The 27,279-nt window shown below is 37.6% G+C and overlaps 2 protein-coding genes across 22 annotated transcripts in view; one reads left to right on the top strand and one right to left on the bottom strand.

Annotated features, from left to right (window-relative positions):
• The window catches only part of RIBC2 (RIB43A domain with coiled-coils 2), a 58,738-nt gene that overhangs the window by 13,125 nt on the left and 18,334 nt on the right, over positions 1 to 27,279 (bottom strand). For 10 of the 19 annotated variants that reach the window (XM_048939170.1, XM_048939179.1, XM_048939218.1 and 7 more), the window contains 3 exons: positions 21,408 to 21,492; positions 12,509 to 12,648; positions 416 to 497 (listed from right to left, as the gene is read on the bottom strand). Coding sequence is in view for 1 of the 19 variants with exons in the window: in XM_048939131.1 (XP_048795088.1) it covers positions 416 to 497; positions 2,718 to 2,834 (199 nt within the window). In the remaining 18 variants the exon portion in view is untranslated. Of the gene's footprint in view, positions 1 to 415; positions 498 to 2,717; positions 2,872 to 6,136; positions 6,247 to 12,508; positions 12,649 to 19,049; positions 19,394 to 21,407; positions 21,493 to 27,279 lie in introns of those variants that run through there. The other 9 variants (XM_048939151.1, XM_048939282.1, XR_007375727.1 and 6 more) reach the window with 9 other exon arrangements.
• SMC1B (structural maintenance of chromosomes 1B) overlaps positions 2,987 to 27,279 on the top strand; it is a 34,839-nt gene continuing 10,546 nt past the window's right edge. Inside the window, exons 1-16 of one of the 3 annotated variants that reach the window (XM_048939058.1) lie at positions 2,987 to 3,315; positions 6,014 to 6,202; positions 6,505 to 6,617; positions 7,752 to 7,955; positions 8,286 to 8,524; positions 8,910 to 9,168; positions 10,583 to 10,723; positions 13,268 to 13,350; positions 14,593 to 14,800; positions 18,097 to 18,282; positions 21,129 to 21,308; positions 22,326 to 22,472; positions 23,067 to 23,204; positions 23,686 to 23,802; positions 25,458 to 25,564; positions 26,266 to 26,407. In XM_048939058.1, coding sequence (XP_048795015.1) covers positions 3,180 to 3,315; positions 6,014 to 6,202; positions 6,505 to 6,617; positions 7,752 to 7,955; positions 8,286 to 8,524; positions 8,910 to 9,168; positions 10,583 to 10,723; positions 13,268 to 13,350; positions 14,593 to 14,800; positions 18,097 to 18,282; positions 21,129 to 21,308; positions 22,326 to 22,472; positions 23,067 to 23,204; positions 23,686 to 23,802; positions 25,458 to 25,564; positions 26,266 to 26,407 — 2,589 coding nt within the window. In that variant the 5' untranslated portion in view covers positions 2,987 to 3,179. The remainder of the gene's footprint in view (positions 3,316 to 6,013; positions 6,203 to 6,504; positions 6,618 to 7,751; positions 7,956 to 8,285; positions 8,525 to 8,909; positions 9,169 to 10,582; positions 10,724 to 13,267; positions 13,351 to 14,592; positions 14,801 to 18,096; positions 18,283 to 21,128; positions 21,309 to 22,325; positions 22,473 to 23,066; positions 23,205 to 23,685; positions 23,803 to 25,457; positions 25,565 to 26,265; positions 26,408 to 27,279) is intronic. The other 2 variants (XM_048939069.1, XM_048939078.1) reach the window with 2 other exon arrangements.

Here is a 27,279-nt window from a genome sequence, read left to right as displayed (position 1 = left end):
ATACACAAAGGATTCATTTTGTAAGCATGAATTTAGACAAAAGCCTAATTGCACATGCACTTATAAATATATAGATATACAGAGTTGATAATCAAGGAGATAGACTTCATTTGAAAATAATTACAGCTGTTCAAAATATATGGGTGTCCAACCTTTTAGTTTGCTGGGCTGCACTGAGTGAAAATAAATAATCTTTGGCCATATACAAAAATATATAATATAGTTAATATATACAAGTAACAAAACAGTTATTTTTAAAATATTTTTTATTAAAACACTAAAAATAGGGCAATAAAAGCAAAACTAGTAGGCTGGACGCGTATAAAAAGAAAAAGAGGTAATGAAATACATGACAAATCTGTTTACATTTAACTTCATACAAACATGAGTCCATCTATGAATATAATGAATATACCAAGTTCTTCATTTCGTGCTTTTTCAGCTGCTTCTTGAATTTTCCTATCCTTAACCTGGGCATCCAATGCATCTTTATCAACCTATTAAAACAAACAAACGAAAAGTAAAAACAACAATACACCAACTGTTACTGGCTGTCACTGGGTGTCTTTGTAAGACTTATAAAAAACACTGACAATTCTTCAAGAGCCTGATAAAGTATTTTAATAGTCTTTGCCTATTAGAATCACAGAGTCACTAAGGTTGGAAAAGACCTCTAAGGTTAACTGTTCCAACTGTCCACCTACCACACATGCGCCTCACTGCCACACCTTCATGTCCCTCAAGCACCTCCAGGGACGGTGACCTATAAATACTTTGCCTTATTTCTGTAACAATCAAAATGATGGAAGTCAACCATTTGCCTCACTTTTAACTTTAATCATTTTTCTCCCTTCCACATGCCTCCTGTGCTTTTCTGACCTCTTTATCCAATTCCTACTGTTTTGGTTTTTTTTAAGCTCAGATGATGGGTAACTATCTCCCTGATGCCCCTCACACTTATAAACATGCACACCAAAGATGAGAAGCACAACAGCCATGGCGCATTTACCTCTGTCATACATGCAATTCTCATTGCATTCAGAAAGGCAAACTATAAGGTAAACTATAGATTTAACTTGCTCATTCTAGAACCATGCTTCCTCTAGTTGAAACATTAGCAAATTTAAGGCTGAGATATGCAAGTGGGATTTAAATTATAAATTCCTTGCTATAAGCAGTTTGAAGCAGTTGACTTCTAATTTGTAGTTATGCATAAGAATTCCTATGTAAATGGAATGTCTTTCATCATTTTTCATTAGAACGGCTCATCTGAACTCTTTCAGAAAAGTACTGAATTATCAAGGATTAATTCTTAAATCTGTAATGAGATGCACCATGCTTTCCCATTTCTCAGACAAATAAACATACAGAAATCAAAATAACTAGTATAACTAGTATTCCTAATCAAGGAAAAAAAAAATCTTACTTCCCATTCTGCTTTCCAGACAACATCTTATCCCATTTTAAAAACTTCTCAATCCGTGGTTCAAATAGTTTTGTAGCTGTCAAATATTGCCTTCATTTTTGAATAGTCACAGGCAATCACTCCACTAAATTAGTGACAGAATGAGAAAACACAGAATCTAAAATCTCATTGGAAATAGATACATACTCTATACCTCCATAGCTTTGTTGACTCCTGCTTTGGACTTGACTTAATTTCAAACCACAAGAATAGTCTCTTCTGTAAGCGCTTCTTGCTCAGCCAATGAATATGGTATTATGAAATGATGCTCATCAAAAGATTTACAGAATTCTTCCAATGGATTCACTTTCATTTTAGATGTTTGTCTTGTGTAAATGGATCTATCAAAACCTGTCCAAAGGTGGTTCTACAACAGTATTTGGGTAAGATCTCCAGACGGTATAAATCAGCATTGCTCAGTAAAGTACAGAGATCCAATGATCTTTCCTAAGCGAGAAAGGGCATTCTACATTCAATATTCAGGGCTCGAGAAAAGCCATCGTAAGAAAAACTGTGCTTCCTAGCAAAGAAAGTTGAACTATCTTACTGTGCCCACGGAACTTTGTTAAAACACATTATTAGCTCCTATCATTTAACTGTACCATTGGCTACCGTGCCTGTTACTTTACCATGTCACTGACTGCTGCACAAAGGTCACGAGAGCAATTCCAAGGTGCTGCCACAGACCAGGTAAACATATCCTTCTGCTGCCATACGAGATGCTTCATTACCTGAGATTGCTTAGACCAGACCGTCATCTGCTGCAACCCTACCTGCACTATGAAGTTAACAGACTAGGCTTGTTTCCACCGCTTCTAACTTTGATTCTAGGCTAGTTATTGCAATCAAAATTGCTAGCTATTGCCCTCAAAAGCAACTTAGCTGCAAAATTTAAGCTTATTTTGCAACACTTTCCCCCCCATGCACGCATCCAGACTCTTAACATGAGACTGGATGCATTAAGGGAAAATTAACTACCATAACTCCTTGTACGGACTCTTCATAGCTATTTAACTACCACTTGATTTCCTGATAGATTGAAGACAAAGCCCACTGGAGCGCAGCTAGAGAGAACCGCATCTCACTCCCACCAACAAACTTCGGAAAGCGTTGTCAGCCCTCCACAGAGTGCCTCGGGGAGTTCGCTGCCCCTCCCCGGAGCCAGACTCACACAGACCTAGGCGGACTGCAGACCCCACAGCCCCGGGCAGCCGAGCCTCGACCCGCGAACAGACTTCGTCCTCGCCCTCACCCCGATGGTCCGCACTCGCGCGTTAAAGATGCGGCCCTGCCGCTGCAGCTCGCGCTGCCGCCGCCGCTCCAGAGCAGCTGCCTCCTGCAAGTCCCGCCGCGCGCTCAGCCCGCTCATAGCGCCGGCAAGAAGCGCGAGCAGCGACAATCGCCGCTAAGGCACAACACACCGGGTCGCCATGGGGACGAGCTCCCGCCCCCTCCCCCCCTCAGCGCTCGCTGGCCAATCAGGCGAGGCCGCGCGGCCGCGAGCACGAGGCGGGCGGCGCCGTTGTGCGTCGGCTGCTGAGGGGCGAGGTCGGGCCTGGAGGGTGCGCGGCTTAGCGCTCGTTTGGGCCGTCTGCTGCTCCAGCCGCGTACGCTGAGAGCTTTCTTTTCTCCTGTATCCCTTTCATGAAGACAGACCGTTAAAAAATAATACTCGATGGTGTGAATTTTGTGTGAGGCTGAAGTTCGAAGGGGAATGGCCTTTGTACCCACAGCCTCAGGGATGGGCTACCTGAAGCTGCTGATAGTGAAGGACTTCAAGTCCTGGCGTGGGGAGCAGCTGATCGGCCCCTTCATGAGGTTCAACTGCATAATTGGGCCCAATGGATCAGGTAGGAGGCTGGGAAAGTGTCAGGGGCATTTGGAGGCCATACGTGTCCTCCGCAGTTGCCAAGATGGAGGTGTCTGTTGCCCTTGCCCTGCTTTCCCAGGCTTTTTCCCAGTCTTAGTTTTGGGCTCTTTGCCAGGTTGCTTAAAGCCTGATGAGGGAAAAAAAACCATAACAGCAAGTGCGTCCAAGTGTGGGCCCAGTAATAGGGCTACCACAGCTGGCACTGAATGGGCTGGAATGGCAGCAGCTTGTCCCTTGGGGGCAGAATTGCTTGATTTTTGCATAGGGGATGTAGACTTCTGTGGGCCTCTTTACAGGGAACTGTGGGCTTTTTTTGTCGTGGAAGTGTTTTATCATGTCAGTGATCATCTTTCAGCTCCCCTGCCCCAGAAGGTGGAGTAACAAAGTGCAACAATACTAATAATGTCTTTTAACTTGTATTATTTGCATTGTGGAAAACAATTTAAAAATCTGCCATGTGATGAAGACAGACTTCAAGCTAGCAGGCTTAATTAGAGGCAGGGAATGTAATAGGAAAGATTTGGTCTAGATTTGATGAGGAGAAATAAAGGAGAAATAAATAAATATTAAGAAGTCCAAGGAAAGCTGTTTGTGTCAAGTTGCATCATATTTTGAATGCTTTCCCTTTCACACGCTTAGAAAAATAGCAGTATTGCCACCAAACAGCCTCAGACATAGTTTCGGTGTTAGAGAAGAATCAGAGGGAACACATACAGTGTTTCTAGTATGATCCATGAAAATAATGTGAAAAAATCTTAGAAGTATTAATGAAATGCGTGTGTTAAAATAGTGATGTTATAGGGGATGGTGTTTCACTCTCTTCCCTTTTGTGGTACTTCTCAGCTTGGTTGGTTTGGGCTGTGGCTTGGGCTGTGACATTGGGTGTACTTTGTCCTTCTCTCTCATCACTTCTTTTACTCTTTTTTTTTCCAACTGCTGCTTTCATTTTGTTTCTGTTCTTCATGTTTTCTGCACAAACTTCTGGAAGGTCCTGAGCTGCCATTGCTTCTCTAATGGAAGATATTGATTATCAGTTGATTTCTTTATTATTTTCATGGTCTTGTAGAACAAGCAGTTTGCAAACAGCACGTGTGGCTGTGTAGGTCAGCTTGGTATGGTCAAATGAAGATGGTTTTACTCTAATGCTCTGAGTTCTAAACTGTAATAATGCAAAATGGCTTCTTGATTCTGTTCTAGTCCTTGCCTTAAATGTCTTCTGAGGGGAGAGGGCGGCTTTTGGGGGATGGCAACTACTTCGGACACAGTAGTTTAGTCCCCAAGTCTTTGCTTGTCAGTGTGTCTCAATGTAATTAGGCGGTGGCTGCTGGAAGTTTTAAAAATGTGGCTCACTTCTGCTGAAAGCCCTATTCAGGCAAATGGGATTTTATTCTTTACTTGGCAGAGAGCAAGGTGATGCTCTAATGAGGAGCCGCAAGGACAGGCTTAGCATTTGATCTTAGTTCCCCAGTCCATTAGTGATTTAGTTTATGATCTTGATTTTTAGATCCTGCTGTTCCTGCATTTTTTCAGTTGAAATGAGATCCATAAATATGCTGTTCTTCCACAGCAGTTGTTCCCACTGCTCAGCAACAGCCAAACATTGCTGTATGATTGGCACTGCGATAAAACCCAGGCATGTGGAGGGTGCAGTGCTGTGCTAACTCAAGTTGTGGGAAAAAAATTTGTGTTTCGATCCATTGGCTAAATGCAGTCCTGTCAACAGTGAAAAACAGGCAGCCCCACATTCCATTTTGATGAAGGGGTTTGAGAGTAAGTTCCAAAATTGCTGGAAAAAAGTGTCAATTTTTTGTAAATACATTATCTGCAAATTTTCAGATGGAACGTGTAGAGCAGTAATCACATAATCAACTGAGAAATTTGATTGTGTCTCTTTACTAGCCTTTTATAAGACCTATCTTACCAGAGAGAAATATCCCTTGCTTCACAATCGTGCCTTATTCACATCATCACTTTTTGGCAGTCTGCACATTTGTGGATAAATATTTTCAAGTATGAAGCACAGAAAGAGTAATAGTTCATCAAAAATTTCTGAGAGCACCTTGAGAACTGAGTAAGAATTGCACCCTCTTCTGTTGAACCAGACTGATGCATCCATTTTGCAAGAATGAGGTCAAATAGCCACTAGTGTTTTGTTTTTGTTGCTCGCCTTTCCTTATTGCTATAGAAAAAAATATTAAAGAAGTTTTGTTACTTACATTACATTTACTATGTATTTAGTAAGTGGCCCAAGACAATCAAGACAATTCCTCTTGACTCAGTGCAGCCCAGGCAAGCCAAAAGGTTGGACATGCATGATAAAAAAAAGGGCTCTATGAAGTAAGCATTATGATAGTGTTAGTTCAGTAATAGTTAGTAAGTAGTTTACTGTTACTAAATAGTTTAGTAAGTAATGACAATAAAGTTTGTTCTGCCAAGCTGAATAAATAACAGGAGAGTTTTTTGATGATTTTTATTAAAGATTAGCTTTTATCTGCTGCCTCTGTTGCATTTCAGAAATGCATTTCTTCATTGTACGCAATACGTTTTCCTCAACGAAATACAGAATTAGAATTCTTGAAGACTTTTGTGTCTGCATTTGTATTTTTAATTAATTGTTAATCATATCCCTCCTTCAATTTCTTCTGTGTCAGAGCATTGACTTGTTTGTTTGTTTCTAGGAAAATCTAACATAATGGATGCTGTTAGTTTTGTGCTGTGTGAAAAGATATCTAATTTGCGAGTTAAAAGTGTTCGAGAACTAATTCACGGAGCACATGTTGGCAAACCAGTTTCTTCTACAGCAAGTGTAAAGATAGTATACTGTGAAGAAGATGGGGAAGAAAAAACATTTTCAAGAGTTATCCGTGGTAGGTGGCAGGTCCTTTTGGATGTACATTCTGTGGTCTGATACCTAAAAGATGAAGACCAAGAATAGTTAAGTTTGAATTTCAAATACTTCTTACAGTCCATCAGCAGCATCTTGATACCAAGTGTAAAAATTGCAGAAAATGTATACTAAGGCTAATGTTAAAATTAACCAAGGTATAAGAGAATAGTTGAAGTCCATTTTCTTTGAGGAAGTTGCTCAGGAAAAAAATGTGGAATAATTTTACTGATGTATTTTCTGTTGTAGCCTTTTTAACATGATTGTTTTTCTTTTCTCCTTCAGATGGTTGTTCAGAATATATTTTCAATGATAAGTCTATTACCCGGTCCGCTTACATATCTGAGCTTGAAAAAATAGGCATACTTGTCAAAGCTAGGAATTGTCTTATTTTTCAGGTGAGCACTTAGGGTACTTCATAAGAAAATAAGTTTCTGAGATTATTTGATATCTGTAACAGTTATCTATTCAATATCCAAGCTAGTTTCAAGGTGCTTTCAAGACAATAAACTTTATCTTGGCCTTATAAATGAATTTTAAGTCTTTGAAATGAGAATGATAGACCTTGTGTATAGAGTATTACATTAGGAGGAAAGGGGCTAATTTGGAAGAATGCTTATTTCTTCAAAATAGAAGATGTAGATCTTTACTTTTAAAAGTTTGCAGTGTTAATTTCTAGAAATGTTATAAAAAGAAAAATGTTTGCACCATATAATGTTAATCTAGAGAGATGAAAATCTAATTAAGACTATCTTTTAGGGATTGAAAATCCTGTTATTACTTCAAAAGTATTTAATGATACAAGTAATGAATTCATGTGCTTATGACACATAAGCTTATGTGCTCATGAGTATATTTCACATGATTGCCTTTCTTATGTTTTATTGAACTGTGATTGTGAAATTCCCAAGGAAGTACTACTATTTTTCTTCTAGAGAAAACCTGGGTATGCATTCTTTTTGTGATCATAATTCCTACTGTGAGGGTGTTTGCCCACCATAACAGCAGATTGAAGTCAGAAAATGTACTGAATACAGTTTTCTGAAAATGATAATTGCTTCAGGTCAGTGAAGATTTGAAAGCTAACGTATGGACAAAGCTTGTGACCCGTTAGCCTTGGGAGTTGCAGAGTCTTCAAATACACCGACTTGAGCAATTTCTCTCCTGAAGTAGCTGTTTTTGAAATTTTTTTCATTGCAAATGTCTTTCAGTTCTTTTAAAGAGACCAATGAGATAGAATTTTGTTTTTCTGATACTGCGCTCTCCTTTGTTTAAGTAGATTTAATTTGAATGTGTATTTCTTAAGTAGTGTTTGATATTATAAAATTATTAATAATTGTAACTTGCTTAGTTGGCTAGATTATAGTCTTTTCCTTGCCTTTGAATCTATATATATGTTTTCAATAATGCTAATCATTAAAATATCAGGAGATAAATCTGTATTATATCTCTTAGAGATGAAATTTATCATTCTACAATGTGATCTGCAGTGGTTCATTATTATTTTTTTTTTTTTTGCAATTTTGTGTTAGGGAACAGTAGAGTCAATTGCAATGAAGAAGCCAAAAGAAAGAACTCAACTTTTTGAACAAATCAGTAACTCATGGCAATATGCTGAGGAATATGAAAAAAAAAAGAAAAAAATGCAGCAAGCAGAAGAGGATGCACACTTCAATTATAACAAGAAAAAAAATATTGCAGCAGAACGCAAGCAAGCAAAGGTAGAGAAAGAAGAGGTAACTCAAAGTTACTACTTTTGCGTGTGTGTTTTTGTGTCTTCTGTGAACTTAGTTTTTAGTAATAAAATACCATTTTTTCATCTAGTATTTTTTCAGTATACTGTAAAATACGCATTTCTAAGTTATTTTAAATATTTTATTATAAAAACTAAATAAATGGAGGAGTAGAGTAGCCAGTATTATTATAGTAAGGCTTGACTTAGATTTCTGAGTTTTAATAGTGTACATTACTGGTACATCAGCCTACATCACTTTGGACTTCAGATTAGACTGCTAGTGATTTAAAAATCATTTCTTAATCTAAAAATGAAATTTTAATGTTGGCAGGCAGAGCATTACCAGATGCTTGTCAGAGAACTGAATGCAAACAGGATACAGCTTCAGCTTTTCCAGCTCTATCACAATGAAAGAAGCATTGAATCTCTGAAAGAGAGTTTGGATGAAAAGAATATGGAAGCTAGGGTCAAGAAAGACTCCCTTTCTACAGCAGAAGATGCCTTTAGAGGAAAGAAAAAGGTGCTTGGTGTACTAAACAGAGACCAACAACACATAGAAAGGGAAATGAAGTAGGTTTTTCAATCAAGTTCTCTGATTTTTGAGTTAAAGCATAGTCTGCACTGGGAATTGCTTGGCAGGTGGGCGTTTCCTATTGAAGTGAGTAGGGTGATAACTCCTAATGCTATGGAAGTTGGGTTGTAGCATTTTACTTGAGTAGTAACTAAACATTGATTTTTATTGTTATTATTTTTCCCCCCCAACATTACTAGCATTTTCAGTAGTTTAGTTACTTGTTTGTTGTGAGATTTCAGAATTTTATGCTGCATTTCTTCAGCTTTTATTTTCAGTGGATGTTTAAAAATAACACCTGTGGGTATGCAACCTTGCAGCTGACAATAGATGGCTGATTTGCATGTTTGTTTGGAGGTGTTGTTTTATTTTTTGTTCTTTCAGGACTCTTCAGGCATCCCTGATTCAGCAGAAAGCCCTCTATATAAAAGCGAAGGAAAATACTTCCTACCAAATCAAGAAAGTAGAAATGTCTAAAAGATCTCTAAGGGACAAGGAGAAACACTGTGATAAGGAAAAACAGAACATAAAAGAACTGGAGATAGAATTGCATGATACTGAAAAGGCATGGAGAGAATTTGAGAAGGAGACTGAAGAGGAGATATTGCTGAGAGTAGAACGTGTTGAGCTGAGAGAACGTCAGGTGAATTGGGCGACCAGGAAACAAAATATTGTTTACTAGTGAAGTCAGAAAACTGCACTGATGACAAAGAAATTATTTTTTTTCATCAGTAACCTGTGATTTTTTTTTACTGTTCTTCTCGTTGAGTTCAAACAAAACTAAAACATAACTTTTTGGGGGGGGGACTATTTAATCAGTTAAATAGAATTGATGCTTAAGCTTTTTGGGGTAGTGGAGCATCTCCTTTCTGGGAGAAGGGAAAGAAAATGACAAATTTGGAAGTTTTGAGTGGGAAACAGTTCTAAGAAAATGTATTTAAGTTGCAGAAAGAATCATAAATGTGCTATTCCAAGATTAGAAAGGATATGCAGTTCAGTGTTTAAAATCCATTTTCTAAGTAATATGAGAAGGTACTGGAGGAAGCAATGAATTTCCAGTGAAAAAGAAATAGAGAAGAATTTGATGGAAACTTCAGAAGGGTTGTATGGAGGGACTCTCCTCTGTGGATTAGGGTTATAGCTATATAAATAAGTATCTCGAGCTAGGTTGAAAACTCTTTTTGTTCTGCTTTGTATTGTTTTCCTTTCTTGTAGGAGTTCAGATAGTACAGTGTGGGAAGGTAGAATAGAAAATACCACATAGGGTCTTGGGGCTGAGAGGATTCATTCTGAGAAATGGCATGTTGCTGTACTGTAGAAATACGTGTTCAGTTAGGAAAAAGAAATAGATGACAAATGCATGCAAGGCTTCATATTGTACATGCCATTTACTGTGGGTCAGAAGCTACTGCTGAGGTAACTTGTATTATTTGAAATTTTAGAAGGAAATTGCAGTATTATTTTACTGTAAATTCACATTTTGAAAAGCCGCCTTTGAAACCATTTGTCCTGAAACTCTTCTGTACCCAAATACTACCTTCTCCACAAAATATTTTCTGATCCATTCACAGGGAGCCTGAAGAGTTGCTTATTTAGCACGTGAATGTTATTTTGCACCTTGAACACATTTCTTAAATTAGTCATAACCTTGTGGGATTGCTTCAAGTACCGTTTCATGTGTTAGCCTTTAAATATAGATTTGATACCATTCTATCACAGCATTTCTATGTTATAATGATAAATTCAAAGCTTGCTCTAGTTTTGGACTGAGCGAAGACATTGTTTTAAACTTAATATTCACTGTAAAGTACTGTCAACGTGATAAAACAGAAGTTGTTAAATACCAGAATCGTTATTGCCTGTGGTCTTACTTAAGGGTAAACTTTGAATTGAATCTTCCCTTAATAAAACGTAATGGATGGAAAGGCCTGCAGAATTCAGTGTCTTTTATAGTACTAATTTTGATAAGGTAGGAAATTACTATTCGAGACTACAAAAACATGAGTTGTTTCATTTTCAGTGCAGTGATTTTTTTTTTGTTGTTGTTATTTGTTCAGCTGGAGCGCTATAAAGAACTAAAGGAAATTGCAAGAAGGGAAGTAGCTATGCTAACACAGCAGCTAGGTAAACTTCGTTGGGAGCAAAAAGCAGATGAAGAAAGGATGAAACTTTATCAGAGGAAGAAAAAGGAAATTAAGGTACTTGTATCAAGCTAGAATTGCACTTTAAGGAAAAAAATGTGCTTTTTCTGCACCCCTGCCTCTGGTATGAATGTCTGCATACTTGTGTTAAATGCTGTGACAGAAATCCTTGGCGAAAGATAAATGGCAAGTATTCATGCATTTCTCATATTGCAGCAGGTTTAGAAAAATGACTTAATTTTTTTTCAGAGAATGATTGCACGGGTCAATGCTAAGGGTTGCTTTGAACAGTCTGGCTCTAGCATTTCACAGTTACTATGTACAGGACACGTACATAACTCTAAGAAGTTCCTAGTTCTATAAACTTAATTCTTCTTTCAGAGGTTCCCTAGCATTCTTTATCTGTATGACTGTCATCCCCTTTTGAGGTTTATTTTGTTTACAGCAGCTGAAATTGGGAAGGGACTTGAAGGACCAGAATGAGAGAGAAGGGGAACCATCGTGATCACTGTGGTATTGCAGTTCAGAGAAAATGCCTGTGAATATAGATATCTACTGTCATTCTGCTTCTAATGTACATAATTACACATCTGATCTTACTATGCTTGATACGCTCTCTTAGAAAAATTATTTCCAAGCTTATTCTGCTTTGTGTCATGCTTCTAGAAGCTCAACTGATGATCTTTCTTCCAATAGAATGCTTGCACTATGATGTTTTTATATTTATTTTTCCCAACTATGCCAACATGGCAACATGTTTTTTTTTTGGTTTTTTTTTTTTTTTTTTTTTCACCATTCAGTTGTGAAGTCAAGGTTTGGAGGAGACTCTTGTTTGGAAAACTCAAATTAGTCAGATGAGATGTTACCTGTTCTAGGAGTACTAACACTTAAGTGATCTAAATATAAATTTGCTTATAGAGAAAAGTGACTATTTTACTTGATAACTATGAGAGTGTGAAGTCATCCTTGCTATCAGATTTAAGGTAATACTTGTACATTTGTTCGCTGTATGATACTACTTTTTCTTGTTGAAGGACTAGCTATCAGAAGAAACTATTCAATGACTAGAAGTAAAAAAAGAAGTTCCACTTGTTATGCTTCTGAAACTCCGCAAATCGTATTTCAGTGTTCAGAAAGAAATAAGGAATGCTGAGCTTTCATAAAATGCGTGTCTGACCATTAAGAGTTGCCATTACTCATCCGTGCTGTTGACAGCTGATAACTATTCCCCACATTCAGATACGCATGTGACCACAGCAAGCTTGTACTGCCAGTGTAAGAAAGACTGTGGCATCCAAGTACACTAGTGGGCCTCCATGCTCATTGGGGTTGAAGCACTTGGCATAGCAGGAGAGGCTGTGTGAGCTGTATTTCTTCATCTTGTAGAAAGAAAAGCAAAGAGGAGACCTTAGTGCTACCTGTAACTACCTAGTGGGAGGATATGAGCAAAATAGTCACTTTCTGGAGGTGCACAGTGATAGAATGGGATACATCAGGTGCAATTTGGAATGTGGGAAACTGAGTAAACTGGAAATAGTCAAACTTTGAAATGAGTGTGCGGGAAGACTGGAGTCTCTGTCCCTGAACTATTGAAAATTTATCAGGACAAGGCCTTAAAACAAGCTTGTATGAATGACTTTCCTTTGCATCAGCTGGTGAACTAGCAAGCTCCAGAGGTCCCTTTCAAACTGTTACTCTGTAGTTCAGTAACAGCTGTTAAGTGTTATGTATGTGAAATTTCAGCTAAAATAAGATGGATCTTAGTGCTTCTGTATTTTGCCCATAAATCCACTTACCTCCTTCAAATTTCTGGAGATATGCAAGACCAGCCTGGACACCTACCTGTGCAGCCTGCTGTAGGGGGCGTGCTTTGCAAGGGGTTGGACTTAATGCTCTCTAGAGGTCCCTTCCAGTCCTCACAGTTCAGTGATTCTGTGAAACGCAGATGTCAGATCATTAGTGCGCATTGCTAGAAGATCTGTCTGTAAAAGACAAGTGATTAAAAGGGACCAATATATTTAAAACTGTAGATGATAGAGATATGTAAGATGTTTTGAAAGGAAACGGTAGGTCTCAAGGATTTCAGAAGGCATGACTTAATAAAATACTAAGTAACTTTATGTTTTTCTTGCTGCAGTTTATGGATTTTCATTCAGTTTAGGTAACTGAAAAGACTTATTTTGTTGCTGGTTTGGTTATGCTAGTACAATGATTTTAGGTAGGAATTTCCATGTCAACTTAATGTTTTTAGAATAAAGCTTTTACTAACCTTTTGAAAAGAAATTAATCTTTTTTGCCTTAAAAACTGTAATTCACTAAAACTGTGTTTAAAATTGTTTCATTTGGTATGAGGCTTTCTTTGAACTGTTGCTGAACACAAAAAAATATGGTAGTGTCCTTTCTAAGGTGAAATTATTTTGTTCTTCATGGTGCACCTTATCTACTGATGAGAAAGATACTGTTTCTTCAGCATGTGGTATGTAAAAGGAAGAAGAGGTAATGTTTTAGTACTTAACCTAATTAAGAGCTTTGTGTCTTGTTAGAAAAAAAAAATAGTATTTTTATTTGTTTTCGTAACACAATCTGTTTGTGATTGCCTAGGAAACCATTGTACAGACTGTGGAACAGATAGAAGAGTATAAGAAAAAAGTAGAGAAGTTGGAAGAATATACTAAGAAATGCACGTATGTTTAAAAATTAAAATTCGTTCTTTTATGTATTTTCAGGGTTGGTTTGTTTGTGATTGTGATGTTAATATTTCAGTTACTTCAGCTTGAATTATGATGAATTCTGCATATTAGGAATTATGATTATGATGACTCATCTGTTGTTTGAAACAGTTTTCTTGTGGATGTGTAGATCATGTCACTGTGGGTAGGGGTTGGGGCTATTAATGGCTAATGGGGCTAATTAAATTCTCAGGGTATAAAGCAGTTCTGTAGTGCCGCTTTAGAAACAAGTTAATATCAACCTTGTGGATTAGAAGCTTTTGTCAGTTATCCCTTTGTTTCCTGTGTCGTTTTCATTCTTTGTGAAATAGAGTATGCAAGCTGTACATTGAGCAGCTTGATCCAGCTTTTGTATTAGCCCTGTGTTCTGCAAGAAATCAGGGTAGATATTTTCAGAGATTGCTTTCAACCTCTCTTCTTCTGTGCATCTGCAACATGTGCTTTGGCTTAGCAGTGCTGTCTGCGTACTGAAAAAAGTTCTGCCACGGACAGAGAGCAACCAATCCATTGTGACTATGATGCAAAAAATTATTTTAATCAAGTAGTTAATAGTAGAGTCTTTGAAAGGGTGCAGTGTCATTATACTTATGAGTGAGAATTTTCAGGCTTTTTTAGTTTCACAGTATCAGACCTTTTATTAGTAGCAGGTAAAATAGTGTATTTTTATATACACATAGCCATATATTCTCACTTGAAATTAATTTTGGAACCTTAAAAGCTGTGTATATTGTGGAGTGCAACTCAGTAAGCGACTTGTTTCATGAGGGCTGCTCTAAAAGCAGTGCCTGCTATTTTACTATGTTGGCCCACAACATTAGAGGCAGATATTGGTAGAATGGCAGCAGTGGTTGAACCTTCCTGTCAATATACTGTTACATTTTGTTGCTGTGCAACAGATGGCAGCAGAGGGGCATGCTGACAAAACAGCATCTGACATGGACAAGTGTATGAAACTAAGGTGTGGAGTTGGAATTCCTTCATGCTGAAAAAATTGCACCCATTGACATTCACTGATGTTTGTGCAGTGTTTATGGAGACCAAACAGTGGATGTTAGCACAGTAAGGGTATGGGTGGTGCATTTCACCAGTAATTTTTTTTTTATAATCTGTGACCACAGAATGATTTCAATTTTATAAGCCGAAAGCTTGTATAATTGTAAAAGTAAATTGCTTTACTGTTTTTGCTTCTGTTCAAAGTGAGTCACTGGCAGAAGAAAAAAAGAAGGAGGAAATGCTAGCTAAGGAAATGGAGAATTCAACAACGCGAATAGCTGAAGTGAATGAAGAATTGAACAAAATAGTTGGTGAACTACAGAATGCCAGAATTGATTACCATGAGGGAAAGCGTCAGCAAATGAGAGCGGAGATTGTTGAAAGCCTTAAAAGACTGTATCCAGACTCTGTGGTAATTGAATGATTTCATTTAATGCCTTATTTCAGTATTACAAACTGAGAGCTCTGCTTTAGCATGAATAAGCAGCTAGAGTGAATTGGACTGTCCTGTATGATATTTTGAGCTTAAGTGCACTTGGCAAAATACAATGATAGAATCATTTGTGTTGGAATGAACTTTATAAGGTCATCTAGTCCTGCTTCCCTGCAGGGACATCTATAGCCACATCAGGTTGCTTAGATCCCAGTCCAGCCTGACCATGAATGTTTCCAGGGGTGGAGCCTCCACCACTTCTCTGGATGACCTGTGTCAGTGCTTTGCTACTCTTATCATAAAAAAATACTTCCTTATATCCAATCTAAATCTTCCCTCTTTAGGTTTGAAATCTTCCCTCTTTAGGTTTCCCCTTTTCTTATCACAACAAACCCTGCTAAAGAGTGTGCCCCTCTTCAGACACTGAAAGGCTGCTAGAAACTAGGAGCATACAGACTACTGCTTGCATCCAAAAATAATTTTGATTTTGTGTACTTCTTTTGGAGTGTGATTTATTTAGTTTTTGGATTTGTTTTCTTCTACTTCAGAACATATTTTTAACATGCTTATTTTGAAGAAATTAATGGGAAAGTTAGCTATAAGACCACTTATCCCAAAAAGAATACTCAGGAACATGAGATTTTTATGTTCCCACATGATTTGCTTAGCATATACCATATTTTACTGAAATTACTCTTAAGTACTGTCTGTTTTGTGGATGCCGATACTGCATTAAGACCTCAAAATATTTACCAGGATTGTTTTATGACTTATTTAAACCATTTTATAGACACTTTTAAAGATAGTCCTTCTGATATTACTACTTGCGAGTTGTTTCCACCTCTTTAATACATCTGATCAATTGCATTTCCAGGTATATCTTTGTGTGCATGTCCTCATCCATTCTCATTTTAGACGTACAGCCTAGGATACTGTTTTGAAAATAATGCTTGTAGGGTGACACCTGTGGTTCTTACGCTAGCATAAGAACATAGAATGGTGTGTTTTGCTTCTCTGTCTTTGTTGGAACCTTCTCAAACTGTGGTGTTTGTTTTTTGAAGAGAGAAATAAATTTGGTTTTTGATTCTGCTTCACAGGTTTTTCAGTTCATATTGATAAGTTATAAAAAAAAAAAAATAATCAAAGGTATGATTGCATGTATGTTTTTGCTAGCTTTTTGTGTTGAAACCCTACATGAGAAGAATTGGACTGTTTCTTGCTGGCCTAGAGGAGATCAGATGTTGAGGGTGCTCTCAATCATTTCCCTTCAGGAACTGCAAATAGAATAGTTTCAAACAAATGAAAGGTGGATAAGTTGAAACACCAGCATGTAAGGTAGCAGCTTTGCTTTTGAGCTGCTCCTTATGCTCTGATGTATTAATTCCAGATTACTGGATACAGTCCAAATTAAAATCTCAGGGTAAAAGAATCCTGAGATTTCATCTTCTTAGAATCCAGTAAGTCAGAACTGGGTGGAAATTTTAGTGTCAGTTGAATTCATTGGTAAAAAGTAGTAATGGCTTACTGCTTCTAAATGCTTAGATCTAAAATATTAAAGTTTCTGTACTTCTGTTGAAAGATACTTTTAATAGTTGGTGAGCGCTTGTAGTACTGCAGTAGCCATGCAGCAGTGTGTGTCCTGCTGCGTCAGTGCCTTTTCATTGATCTGGCTGATTAACAAAATGAATATCACAGCTTATTACAGTTTTTATCATTCCTGCATCGCTGGATTGGAAATACTACTATTTTTTTGAAGATTTGGTTGGACTGCCCATATTTATTTCCCTAACAGTATGGCATTCCACCTGCAGTTGTAATGGTCAGGATATGTATTAGTGCATAGCTTCAGTCTGTCAGAGAAAGGTCACCTGTGTCTAAAGTTTCAAAATTAAAACAAATGACATCTAGGGAGTACATAGAGCAAATAAATTAAGTTACTCTAGGATCAGATTATGGATGGAAGCTATTGTTGAATGGCAGTGAAAGTGAATATATTTGTAAAACTTGAAAGAATACTTCTGGCTTGTAAGTGATTTTTTTTTGTGGTAGGTATTTGTTTATTGCATGACAGTGATATTTGATGATACTTACATGTTTAATTTGCTTTCATCTGCAGCAAGCAGTCAGTGATTACCGAGATTTAGATTTACCGTCACACTGCAGAATTAGTATGCACGTGCAATTAATTTTGCTTGTGGAGGTCATGTCTTAATATGAGGCAAAATAGTCTTATTTGAATTACTCAGTACAAGAAAAGCAGGTTGAACTGGTTTCTTGCTACTAATAGATGCAGATACTTCTTTTTTCAGTTGAAACTGCAGTAGTAAGCAATAGTGCCTTTCTTGCTCTCATTTTCCAGTGAACTGCTCTAATTACATAGCTTGCTCTAAAATAATGCCTCCTATTTATTTCCATAGAACAGATATGAAGAGCACAGTAATATTATTTGATAGAACAAATTCTCAGGTACAGTAATTAGTTTTCAATGAAGTCACCACCGTTATCGGATTCACTTGAATGAGCTGATAGAGACACTCTTCATTTCATGGTGTGACACCTGTGCAGAGACATCCAGGATGCGACTTGCCTTTCGTGTCACTGTTACCACTGCTGAAACAAGCCACACACTGCCTCACTGTGCTCACATCCACTGTTTGGTCTCCATAAATGTTCAGTGAATGTCAGTCAGTGTCAGTGTTGCAACTTTTTCTACACGCAACACGCCTTTGCTTCATACGCACTTCCATGTCAAACGCTGTTTTGTCAGACTGACCCTTTGCTGCCATCTGTCACATGACAACAAAACGTAATGGAATATTGATAGGAAGGCTCAACCTTTACTGCCAGCATCCACCCTGATGTAGTGGGGTATTGTAATAAAATAGGGGGCATTACTTTTGGAGCAGCCCTTGTAATTAGGACCATATCATCAGTCAAAGGTCTTATATGCTACGTAGTTTCATTTCTGCAAAGATGCTTAACAAGTTTTACTATTGTTATTACATCATACTTCTAAAAGTATAATAATTCCAAGTAAGACATTAACAGTCACCTTAGATAAAAATTAAATCTATTCATATTTTGAAAGCATACTTTAGTGTTTGATCTGGTGATTGCTGCAATTTCTATTTTTCTGTCATAGACCCACTGTAAGAAAGCACAGATTATAGGCATGTAACACATTTTACTTCTGCTACTTCAAGATCTTGCATGCAGAAATTCTTCTTGATACCTGTAATTAAGTTTTTATTTCTCTCTGTATATTTTATTTTCAGTTTGGAAGATTGCTTGATCTGTGCCATCCTATTCATAAGAAATATCAGCTTGCTGTTACCAAAGTATTCAGCAAATATGTGACTGCTATTGTTGTTGCCACTGAAAAAACAGCAAGAGATTGCATTCAGTTCCTAAAACAAGAACGAGCTGAACCTGAAACTTTCCTTGCTTTGGATTACCTTGAGGCAAGTATATTTTTGCTGTCATCAGCAAGTTAATACACTTGTAAATCTTAATGCTGGCTCATTAAACGGGCTTACGTGTTAAGGGAAAGCAAACATGATAGCTCAAAAAATGTCATGCTATCTTCTCCTATATACTTAGATGTTTTATGCCTGTGGAAATAGTATCACAAACCAGTTAAGTTTGGATGTCATCTTGTACAACCACCCTGCTCAAGCAGGGCCAACTACATCAGATTGCCCAAGTGATTTCTGAAAATCTTCAAGCATGGTGATTTCACGGTTTCTTTGGGCAATCTGGTTCGTTGCTCAGTCACACACACAGTAAAGAAACATTTTCTCATGTTCAGATGAAACCTCCTGTGCTCCAGTTTGTGCCTACTGCCTCTTGTTTTGTTGCTGGGCACCACAAAAAATAAAGCACGATTCTGCAGTCTTTATACCTTCCCTTCAGATACATGTACACACAAGTCTCCCCCCCACCATGTGTCTCTTTCACTGGAGAGCCTAGGCCTGGACAGTTTTCTCCTCAGCAGTGCTGAAGAGGGGGGAAGGATCACCTGCCTCAGCCTGCTGGCAACATTGCTTTCAATTCAGCCTAAGATGCTTTTAACCTTCCTCTCTCCTAGGGCACATTACTGACTTATGTTCAACTTTGTGTCTACCAGGACACTGGTTCTTTTCTGCCAGGCTGCTTTTCTGGTTGTCAGCCCACAGAGCGTACTGAAGTGTGGTGTAATTCCTCCCCAGGGACAGAACTCTGTACTTACGTTTGTTGAATTTTGAGAAGTTCTCACTGACCAGCTCTCCAGCCTATCTAGGTCCATCTGAAGGGATGCATGACCATCTGGCCTGGCAGCCATTCCTCCAAGCTCTGTGCCATCTGCAAACTTGCTGAAGGTGCCCTTGTCCCGTCAGACTAATCCCGATTGTCAATGAAGATGTTCAGCAGGATGGGACCCAGTATTGACTCCTGGGATACATACCTAGTTACTGGCCTGAAACTGAAGTTTGTGCTGCTGATCACCTCTCTCTGGCCTGGCAGTTCAACCAGTTTTCAATACACCATACTGTCTGCTCAATCTACCCATACATCAAGAGCTTATCTATGAGGATCTTATCCACTTATCCACTGCTGTCCCCTCATCCACCAGGCAAGTCACTTATTTGTGGAGGTTTATCCGGTTGGTGAGACGTGGTGAACCTGGCAAGTCTGCGCTGACTATTCCTGATGACTTCATTGTGATTTATATACTTGGAAATGGTTTCCAAGATCAATCACCTTCCCTGGGTTTAAGGTGCAGATGATCTGACTCTAGTTTTGTGGGTCCTTCTCCTTGCACCTTCTGGAAGATTGGAGTGACGTTTGTTCTCCTTGAGTTCGTGGGCATTTCTCCCAGTAATGGTGACTGTTAAAAGGTTAGTGAGAGTGGTCTTGCAGTGACATCAGCCAGCTCCCTCAGCATTTGTGGATGCACCCCCTCAGGGCTCCCAGATTCCTTCTGCATGTCCAGATGGCTTTAGCATTGCTCGACCTGATCTTCAAATAGCAGTACATCTTTTCTTGCTCCTGCTTTCTCCTCTGGTGGCATTCCTGAAGGTCTGTCTAGATATATCCTGTGTACCAAGTCTCATGCAGCATTCAGCTGCACTTTCTCTCCTCTTTTGTCATCTGTGTACTGGCAGAAGCCCTTCTTCTGACATCTCTTGCCGGATTCAATTCCATTTGTACTTTGCCTTCCTTAACAACATATCTGCATGCTTGTCGAGTGCCTCTTTTCCTGCCAGATCATCCTTCCAGCTTCCATCGCATGTATGCTTCCTTTTTCTCATTATTATTATTATTAATAATATTTAATTATTTTTTTTTCTTTTTATCAGTAATGATTTGTTTTTCCATGGCATTTTTTCTTGACTTACTGCTTGTTGATATGGGCCACTCCTGGAGGAGAGATCTTTGAATATAAAGTAGCATTCTTGGGTCACTCTTCAATTCAGAACCTTGTCCCTTGGGACTTTACCACGCAGATCCTTGAAGGGACCAAAATAGCTTTGTTGAAGTCCAGCATCGTGATCTTGCTTTTTGCCCTACTCTGTTCGCTCAGGTTCCTGAGCTACCCTATCTTATTCTTGATCATTGCAGCCAAGGTTGCCTTCTATCTGCAGGTCACCAATGAACCTCTCCTTGTTGGTGAGTATGAGGTCCAGCAGAGCTCCTCTCCTCTTAGGCTCCTCCCTCACTTTGTGTGAAGAAGTTGTCAGTGATCTTCAGGAACCTCCTGAATTAGTCATGCCCTCTTCTGTAATTCCTTGAGCAGATAACAAGGTTAATCCACTTTGTCTTCATGGTGAAGTGTCCTTTTGCAGACTCCCACTATAGTGTAACTCATCCTTTTTTTTTTTTTTTTTCCTTACCAACTATCTCTTATTTCACCAAGCAGAGCTCTGTCAGTGCAGCTGTCTCCTCGCATACAGGGCATCTCCAGCTCATGTCCACAAACTGACTTTTGTCAAAAGACGATGTTTCCATTGCAGCACTCCAATCATGTGAGCCATCTCAGTATGTCTACACAATCCCAAGATTGTTGCCCTGCAACTGCAAGCAGATCTCTTAAACTCATCTTGTTTATTTCTCACGCGTGTCCTAGTGTATGTGCACTTCATGTACAGTAAGAGACACAAATCCCAGGACTGGTATTGCATACAGAACATGAAAAACAGATGTTTCTGGTCTTGTAGCAGTTGATACCCATTCTTTTGATTCGTACATCTTGTTTCCAGACCATTGAAATTTGGATATGGTTTGCTATTACAACTTGAATTTTAAGCAGCACATATTTGCTTTAAAGGTCAAGCCCATCAATGAGAGGTTAAGAGAGATAAAAGGAGCTAAAATGATTGTGGATGTTGTGCAGACTCCATTTGCTCCATTGAAAAAAGTGATTCAGTTTGTGAGTGGGAACGGCTTGGTCTGTGAAACAGTTAAAGAAGCAAGACAAATAGCATTTGATGGACCAGTGAGATTGAAGGTAAGAGGGTGAATTTGTTTGCACGTGTTATGCATTTGATGCCATTTAAATAATATTTCTATGAGCATCCCACACTGCAGAAGAACACAAAAATGATACCTTGCTGTTCAAACTCCTTCTACATAAAGCACCAGATATTTCACATGCTTTCATTTTCCTCTGCATGGTACATATAAATGATTTCCTGGGAAAAGGAAATAAATTAGAAAAGATTATGTTAGCATCCAGACATACTTCTTGACATTGTCCTCTACTTTTGAAAGGAAGGATGAGGAAAAAGGAATAATCATTCTTAAAACCATCCAATTTAAAAATAAAAACGTCATCTTTCTAGCTTTTCCGTGAAGAAGTGCTTTCAAAATTTATTTTAATAATCTCTATTTTTTAGACAGTTGCAATTGTAGACTATAAATTGAAGAGGCAGCTTCTTTCTCCTTTTGTACCATTTTTTCTTTTCAGCCATCTCTCTACTTCTTTCGTTGTCAGTAGAGCACTTTTACGCACTTACTAAACCTTTTAAAAATGTGATTGAAACAGCTCTAAGTTGAAGATGAATGTGAAGTCATGTTTTCTTGAAATTAGGTTAACTCCCCCAAAACTCCATTTTCTTTACTAAAATTTACGTTTTCTTTTTACAGATGAGCTGTTTGTTTTTCCAGCTGCCTAGATTTCCTCCTCTCTATTATCACTTTGCTTGTTTTGCTTTTCTGACCTGGCTATAATCTTCATTGCCAATGTACACAAATCTCTCATTGATTTCCTCAACACAAGGAAATGATAGCATTTCATTTCCCTTTTTGATCTGTTGTAATAATACCAAAGTGTGACTTGTGCCAAGAAACAGCAGGCTTTTTTTGTGTATTTCATGTTAGCGTATTTTGGAACAGGGTAGAAGTACGGAGTCCCAACTAACATGCATTGGTCACCTGCTTAACCACCATATTTTGGTGCCCTGTTTCACAGGATATTTTGGCTGGTTTGTATAAAGAAAAATTTTAATTTAATTTTTACTTGCAGACCGTGGCACTTGATGGGACATTATTTCTGAAATCTGGAGTGATTTCTGGAGGATCTAGTGATTTAAGAGTTAAAGCTAGATGCTGGGATGAGAAAGAAATAAATAAAATGAAAGAAAGAAGAGATAAATTGATTACCGAGTTGAAGGTAGGCCTCTTAAAAAAGTACTTAACTGCAAAAGGCTGTAAGTTGCATTTACTTTAACTTAGCTGTGGGAGAGAAATAAAGATGAGTCTCAAAACTTCTGGAAGCAGCAAAGAGGAGAGAGTAGTTGTTTATACACTTAGTTTTTGGTAAGGTAATATAGGTCCCTGTCTTTGGCTCATGGGTTGGTTCGCATATCACAGAGGTGGAGAACCAATCAAACATAATACATAGTTCTCCAGGGGAAAGGAATTATGTTCCCAAAGACTTTTAGCTAAAAAGTCAATACATTCTACCCACATGAAAATATTTGCACAGTCCAAAACCTGGCAATGTAAAATTTGCCATACATCTAGTAATCTCGGACTGCTTGAGGAGAGAGTAGAAATTTGTATATGTATGCCTTTTTTTGACAAATAAATCTGTGCAGAATGACTATTGAATATGACCAGTGCTATCAGCATTTTCCTTCAGCATGGCCTTTCTCATTGAGGTTGGCTTAAATAGTGCATGAAATTTGAAAAACAAGGAGTTTCCAAATAAGTAAGGCTTTGCTTTAAATGTTTTTTCTCTGTTCCCACTCTAATATTTTTCTAGGATTTAATGAAGATAAAACGCAAGGAAGCTGATTTGAAACAGTTGCAGGCTCAGTGCCGTGGAACTCAGACACGACTTAAATACTCACAGAGTGAACTAGATCTTATTAAAAAGAAACATCTTCCTAATCTCTATATGGTGTAGTACTAAGACTTTATAATTTTCATGCTTAATCACTCTATTTTTATTTTACCTGAGCTGTAATTACCAGTGAAGTAAATACAAATTCCTTATAGAGGCTTTTTACTTTGATTTGTTTTACATACAGCAGTTATGACTAAAGAATTACTAAAACATTTTTTTTTTAGTTAAAAAACAATTGAAATTATTTTTCTTAAAATTAGATCTAAAGTTAATTTGAATTTCTGCTAAGCTTGGTCTATCATTTAGTAATCTTCAAACTTCTGTAACTCAAACCGTGCTTATAAATTGTGCTTATGTCACTTGTTTTACTGTTTACTAAGACTGTTGCTACTGCAGGTCAATCAGCAATGTGTGGGTAAATAACATTTAGTATTTTTAATCGGAAAAACAGTTAACCTGGTTCAGAAATGTGTTAGTTTCTAGAAAGCTGACCATCTCATTAAGAAAAGTTACTATTTTTTTCTCTTCTATCTAGGAAAAGTCAAAGCTGGAAAGTGAACTGGTAAATACTGAGTCTCAGCATGATATGATAAAGGAAGGAGTAGTACAAAGAAAACTAAAACTGGAAGAATTACAGAAGCAGATTAATGAGGTAGGTCCTTCTGTCCTAGTCAGGACAGGAACAGGCTGCCCAGAGAAGTTATGGATGCTCCATCCCTTGAGGCATTTAAGGTCAGCATGGGTGAGGCTCTGGGCAGTTTGTCTAGTGGCAGTGCTACCTGTAGCAGGGAATTACGAGCTTAGTGAGCTTTGATCCCTTCCAATCTAAGCAATTCTTTGCTTCTCTGCCTGGTAACTTCTACATGAAAGCCTGCGCTTTTGCACTTTTTATCAGAAACAGGAAAAGTTTTCTAAGATGTTACACGATCTAGCAGGTTAGATTTCCACACTGTCTTTTCTGTAGACTGTTCTGCCACCTCATAACCCAGTTCCCTATCATTCTCTTCAGGCAGTCCCCAGAACAGTTCATACAGCTGACATTCAAAAGTTCTGTTACTATGAAAGAATGAAGGAATTCAGTGAGGTGAATAATATTGAAGCCTAATCTGACAACAAAAGCAGTATCATACTGTGTTCTACTAGAATTCTGGCAAATCTGTCACTTCTCAGAAAAAAATACGTCATTCCCTACTTCTTTTTGGAATCCACCTTTCTCATTACTTTTGCCAAACAATAGGGAATCTGGTAAAGACTGCCAAAGAGTGATGCTGCAGTTTTAACAGGAAAATTCAAAGCCCTGTGCCTAAATACTTAGGTAAATGTAGATCTGTAGGCCATTTATAATCACTGTCTGGAGTTATTTGAGGTGTACAGTAATTCAGACTGATGAGAGGGTCGGAAGCAAGGAACTTTCTTGAATTAATTTATGAGTGAAATTTTGTATGTGAAGAGAAACCAAAAATACTGTGCGTTGTCTTTCTTGCTTGTGGTACAGATGTGGGGGAGTGCAGATGTGAATCATCTGCAGGCACTGAGAAAGTCATTAGTGTTTTGGCCATAAGAATCCTATATCCAGGTAATTTTCCTTGTAGTGGGGGGAAACAAAAAACAACAGCAAAACAAGAAAAAAAAAGGCTGGCCATCAGTTTCCTAAGAATAGTATAACTTGATTGGATATAGCATTTGGTATCAGGTTAAACGTGTCTGTAGGTTGGCCTACAGACCAACCAAAACAATGTATACAAACTTGGTTTTTGTTTTGTGAAGTTGTTTTTGTTTTGTTCAGTCCATTGTTTTTACTGCTAACCGTACACTGTATAGTTAGGAAATCAGACACCGTTGCATTCTTTTTTTACTTTTTTTGCTGTGGCTCTGTTGTAAATGAGATGTAGCAATTTATATTTATGGCTATTTATTGAAAGGATTAAAATGAATGGAGCTACATCAAGAAGCTTAATGTAGCTCCTTAGTGTCTTCTCTACTATTTCTCTTCTTAAGGTGAGTGGAAACCACGGACAAAACTAGGGAGGCTGCTTATACTGTAATAATTTGAATTGCATTTATAATGACGAGGTGCTGGCAGGAAGAGTTTGGGTGAAAGTTACATTTTGCAGGTCATACACTTTATATTCAGTATTTGTGCTGAAGCTCTTATTTGAAAATGTCAAGTACAGATTCTTTCTCCTTACTGAGCTTGTTTCCTTTGAAAGCCTAGCCTGTAACATGAGATGATCATCTAAGCATTTTAATTCTGTGATTTGCAAAATAGCATAAGCATTTCTTTGCTCCTTTTCCATTTATTCAAAGGCAGAAGATGCTGTTTTCCAAGAATTCTGTGAAGAAATTGGCATTGAAAATATACGTGTGTACGAACAAGAACATGTGAAAAAACAAGAAGAGATTGATAAGAGAAGGTGGTATTTGTAATTAAAATATGAAAACAGTGTAGCATGTGAGTTGGGCATGTAGATGAGTAACTGTCATAGCATAAAAACCAAAAAAAAATGGAAAATTTTATATTACCATTGCAATAATTAGTTAGCAGTTGCACAGCTGTGTTTTGGATTTATTAGACAGTACAGCCAGTGACATTTTGCAACAAACTTGAAGATAAAATGTGTTATTTTGGTTCTACTGTTGCAGAAAAATAAAGTAAATAATAGTTTTCTTAAATTCACATGAGAAGTGGCAGTTCAGGGTGATATGAAGGCTTACTCGTGGTCATAAATCTTAAAGGATGACTGAACGTAAGATGCAGTGACTTGATACAGAAATGTACTACTAAGGACAATGGCATCTTAATTTTCTCAGGCAACCTTCGGCTGGTATTCCACTGAGACAAGTGCATGTCACAGTACAACAAATATTTGACCACTCTGTATCTTTGATAACATACATGTTGGAGAATTACTACTGTATTTTTGTAAGTTCCAGTATATCCATAGGATTTGGTATAGTGGAATCAATGATGGAAATATAAGTAAGTTCATGTGATCTAGTAGGAAAAAGAGAGAGAGACAGAGAAAAAATTTAAAATCTATCTACATTAGTAGCATCAAGTCATGGTTACTAATCTACTTCTAAGTGTTGGCTTGAAATACTGTTCCTTCACCAGGTTGGAGTTTGAAAATCAGAAGACACGACTAAGTGTGCAGCTGGAATATAATCGTGAGCATCTACAGAAACTAATAGAAACTGTCAGCAAGTTAAGGGATACTATTAATAAAGATGAATCTGAGATTACTGGATTACAGAAGGTGACTAATATATATATACGCATAGAAAATATCTGGGGCTGAAAGGAAGGATTGCATTCAGTTGCACATAGTTAATTCTGTAGAGTAATTCTAGTGCTTAATTCTGTGTTGGTAGTGTAAATATGGAAAAAACAATGTGGTGCATGTCATTCTTTCAAACTCAGAATAACTTGTGTAAGGATACTTAATAATTATTAAAAATAAACTTACTAAAGGTAAAATTGGAATCACTATGTACAGAGTTGTGTTTAGTTTATATAAAAAGGCAGCATGTGACTACAGATAAAGCTGTGTAACTGGGACTTGTTAGAAGATTTTATGTGAAGCAGTAAATAATGTGTGCTTTCATTTTTAAGGTGCTTCATAAATGCTAATAGGCGTAAAATAACCAAGTATTAAAACTAAATACAGATTTTTAATTGAAATATTATGCAGGGACTCTTTTCTTCATAGTGTTTCTTATTTGTTTTTTAATTCAGCTGATCAAGATCCTGTTGACTGTAGAATAAAAATACACATTCATAATAAATTTTCATAGTATTTATGTTTTTTGTTAAATAAACTGTGCTTATGGGGCACTAGAAAGTGATGGAGAAAAGATGCGCTGCAGTGCTTTGTTTGAAAAGTAAAGCTGCTCCAACATGGGCAAAGAAGCCACGTGCATCATTTGACATCTGTATTCTAGTAGCATATAAAGAAACAAGCATACTTAGTAAGTATGAAGATGTGTATATTTGATTCTGAGAAAAATAACAGTCTGACTCAGGCCTGCACAAAAACTTGACTTGATGCCTGTGTGTAATTCTTTTGAAATACAACTTAGAGCGAGTTCTGATATTTTTGTCCTGAAGAAGGATTGCGTGTGTTAAGTT

The sequence above is a fragment of the Lagopus muta genome, chromosome 1, assembly GCF_023343835.1.
Source record: "Lagopus muta isolate bLagMut1 chromosome 1, bLagMut1 primary, whole genome shotgun sequence".
Taxonomy (NCBI): domain Eukaryota; kingdom Metazoa; phylum Chordata; class Aves; order Galliformes; family Phasianidae; genus Lagopus; species Lagopus muta.
This window is presented reverse-complemented; position numbering and strand designations above follow the sequence as displayed.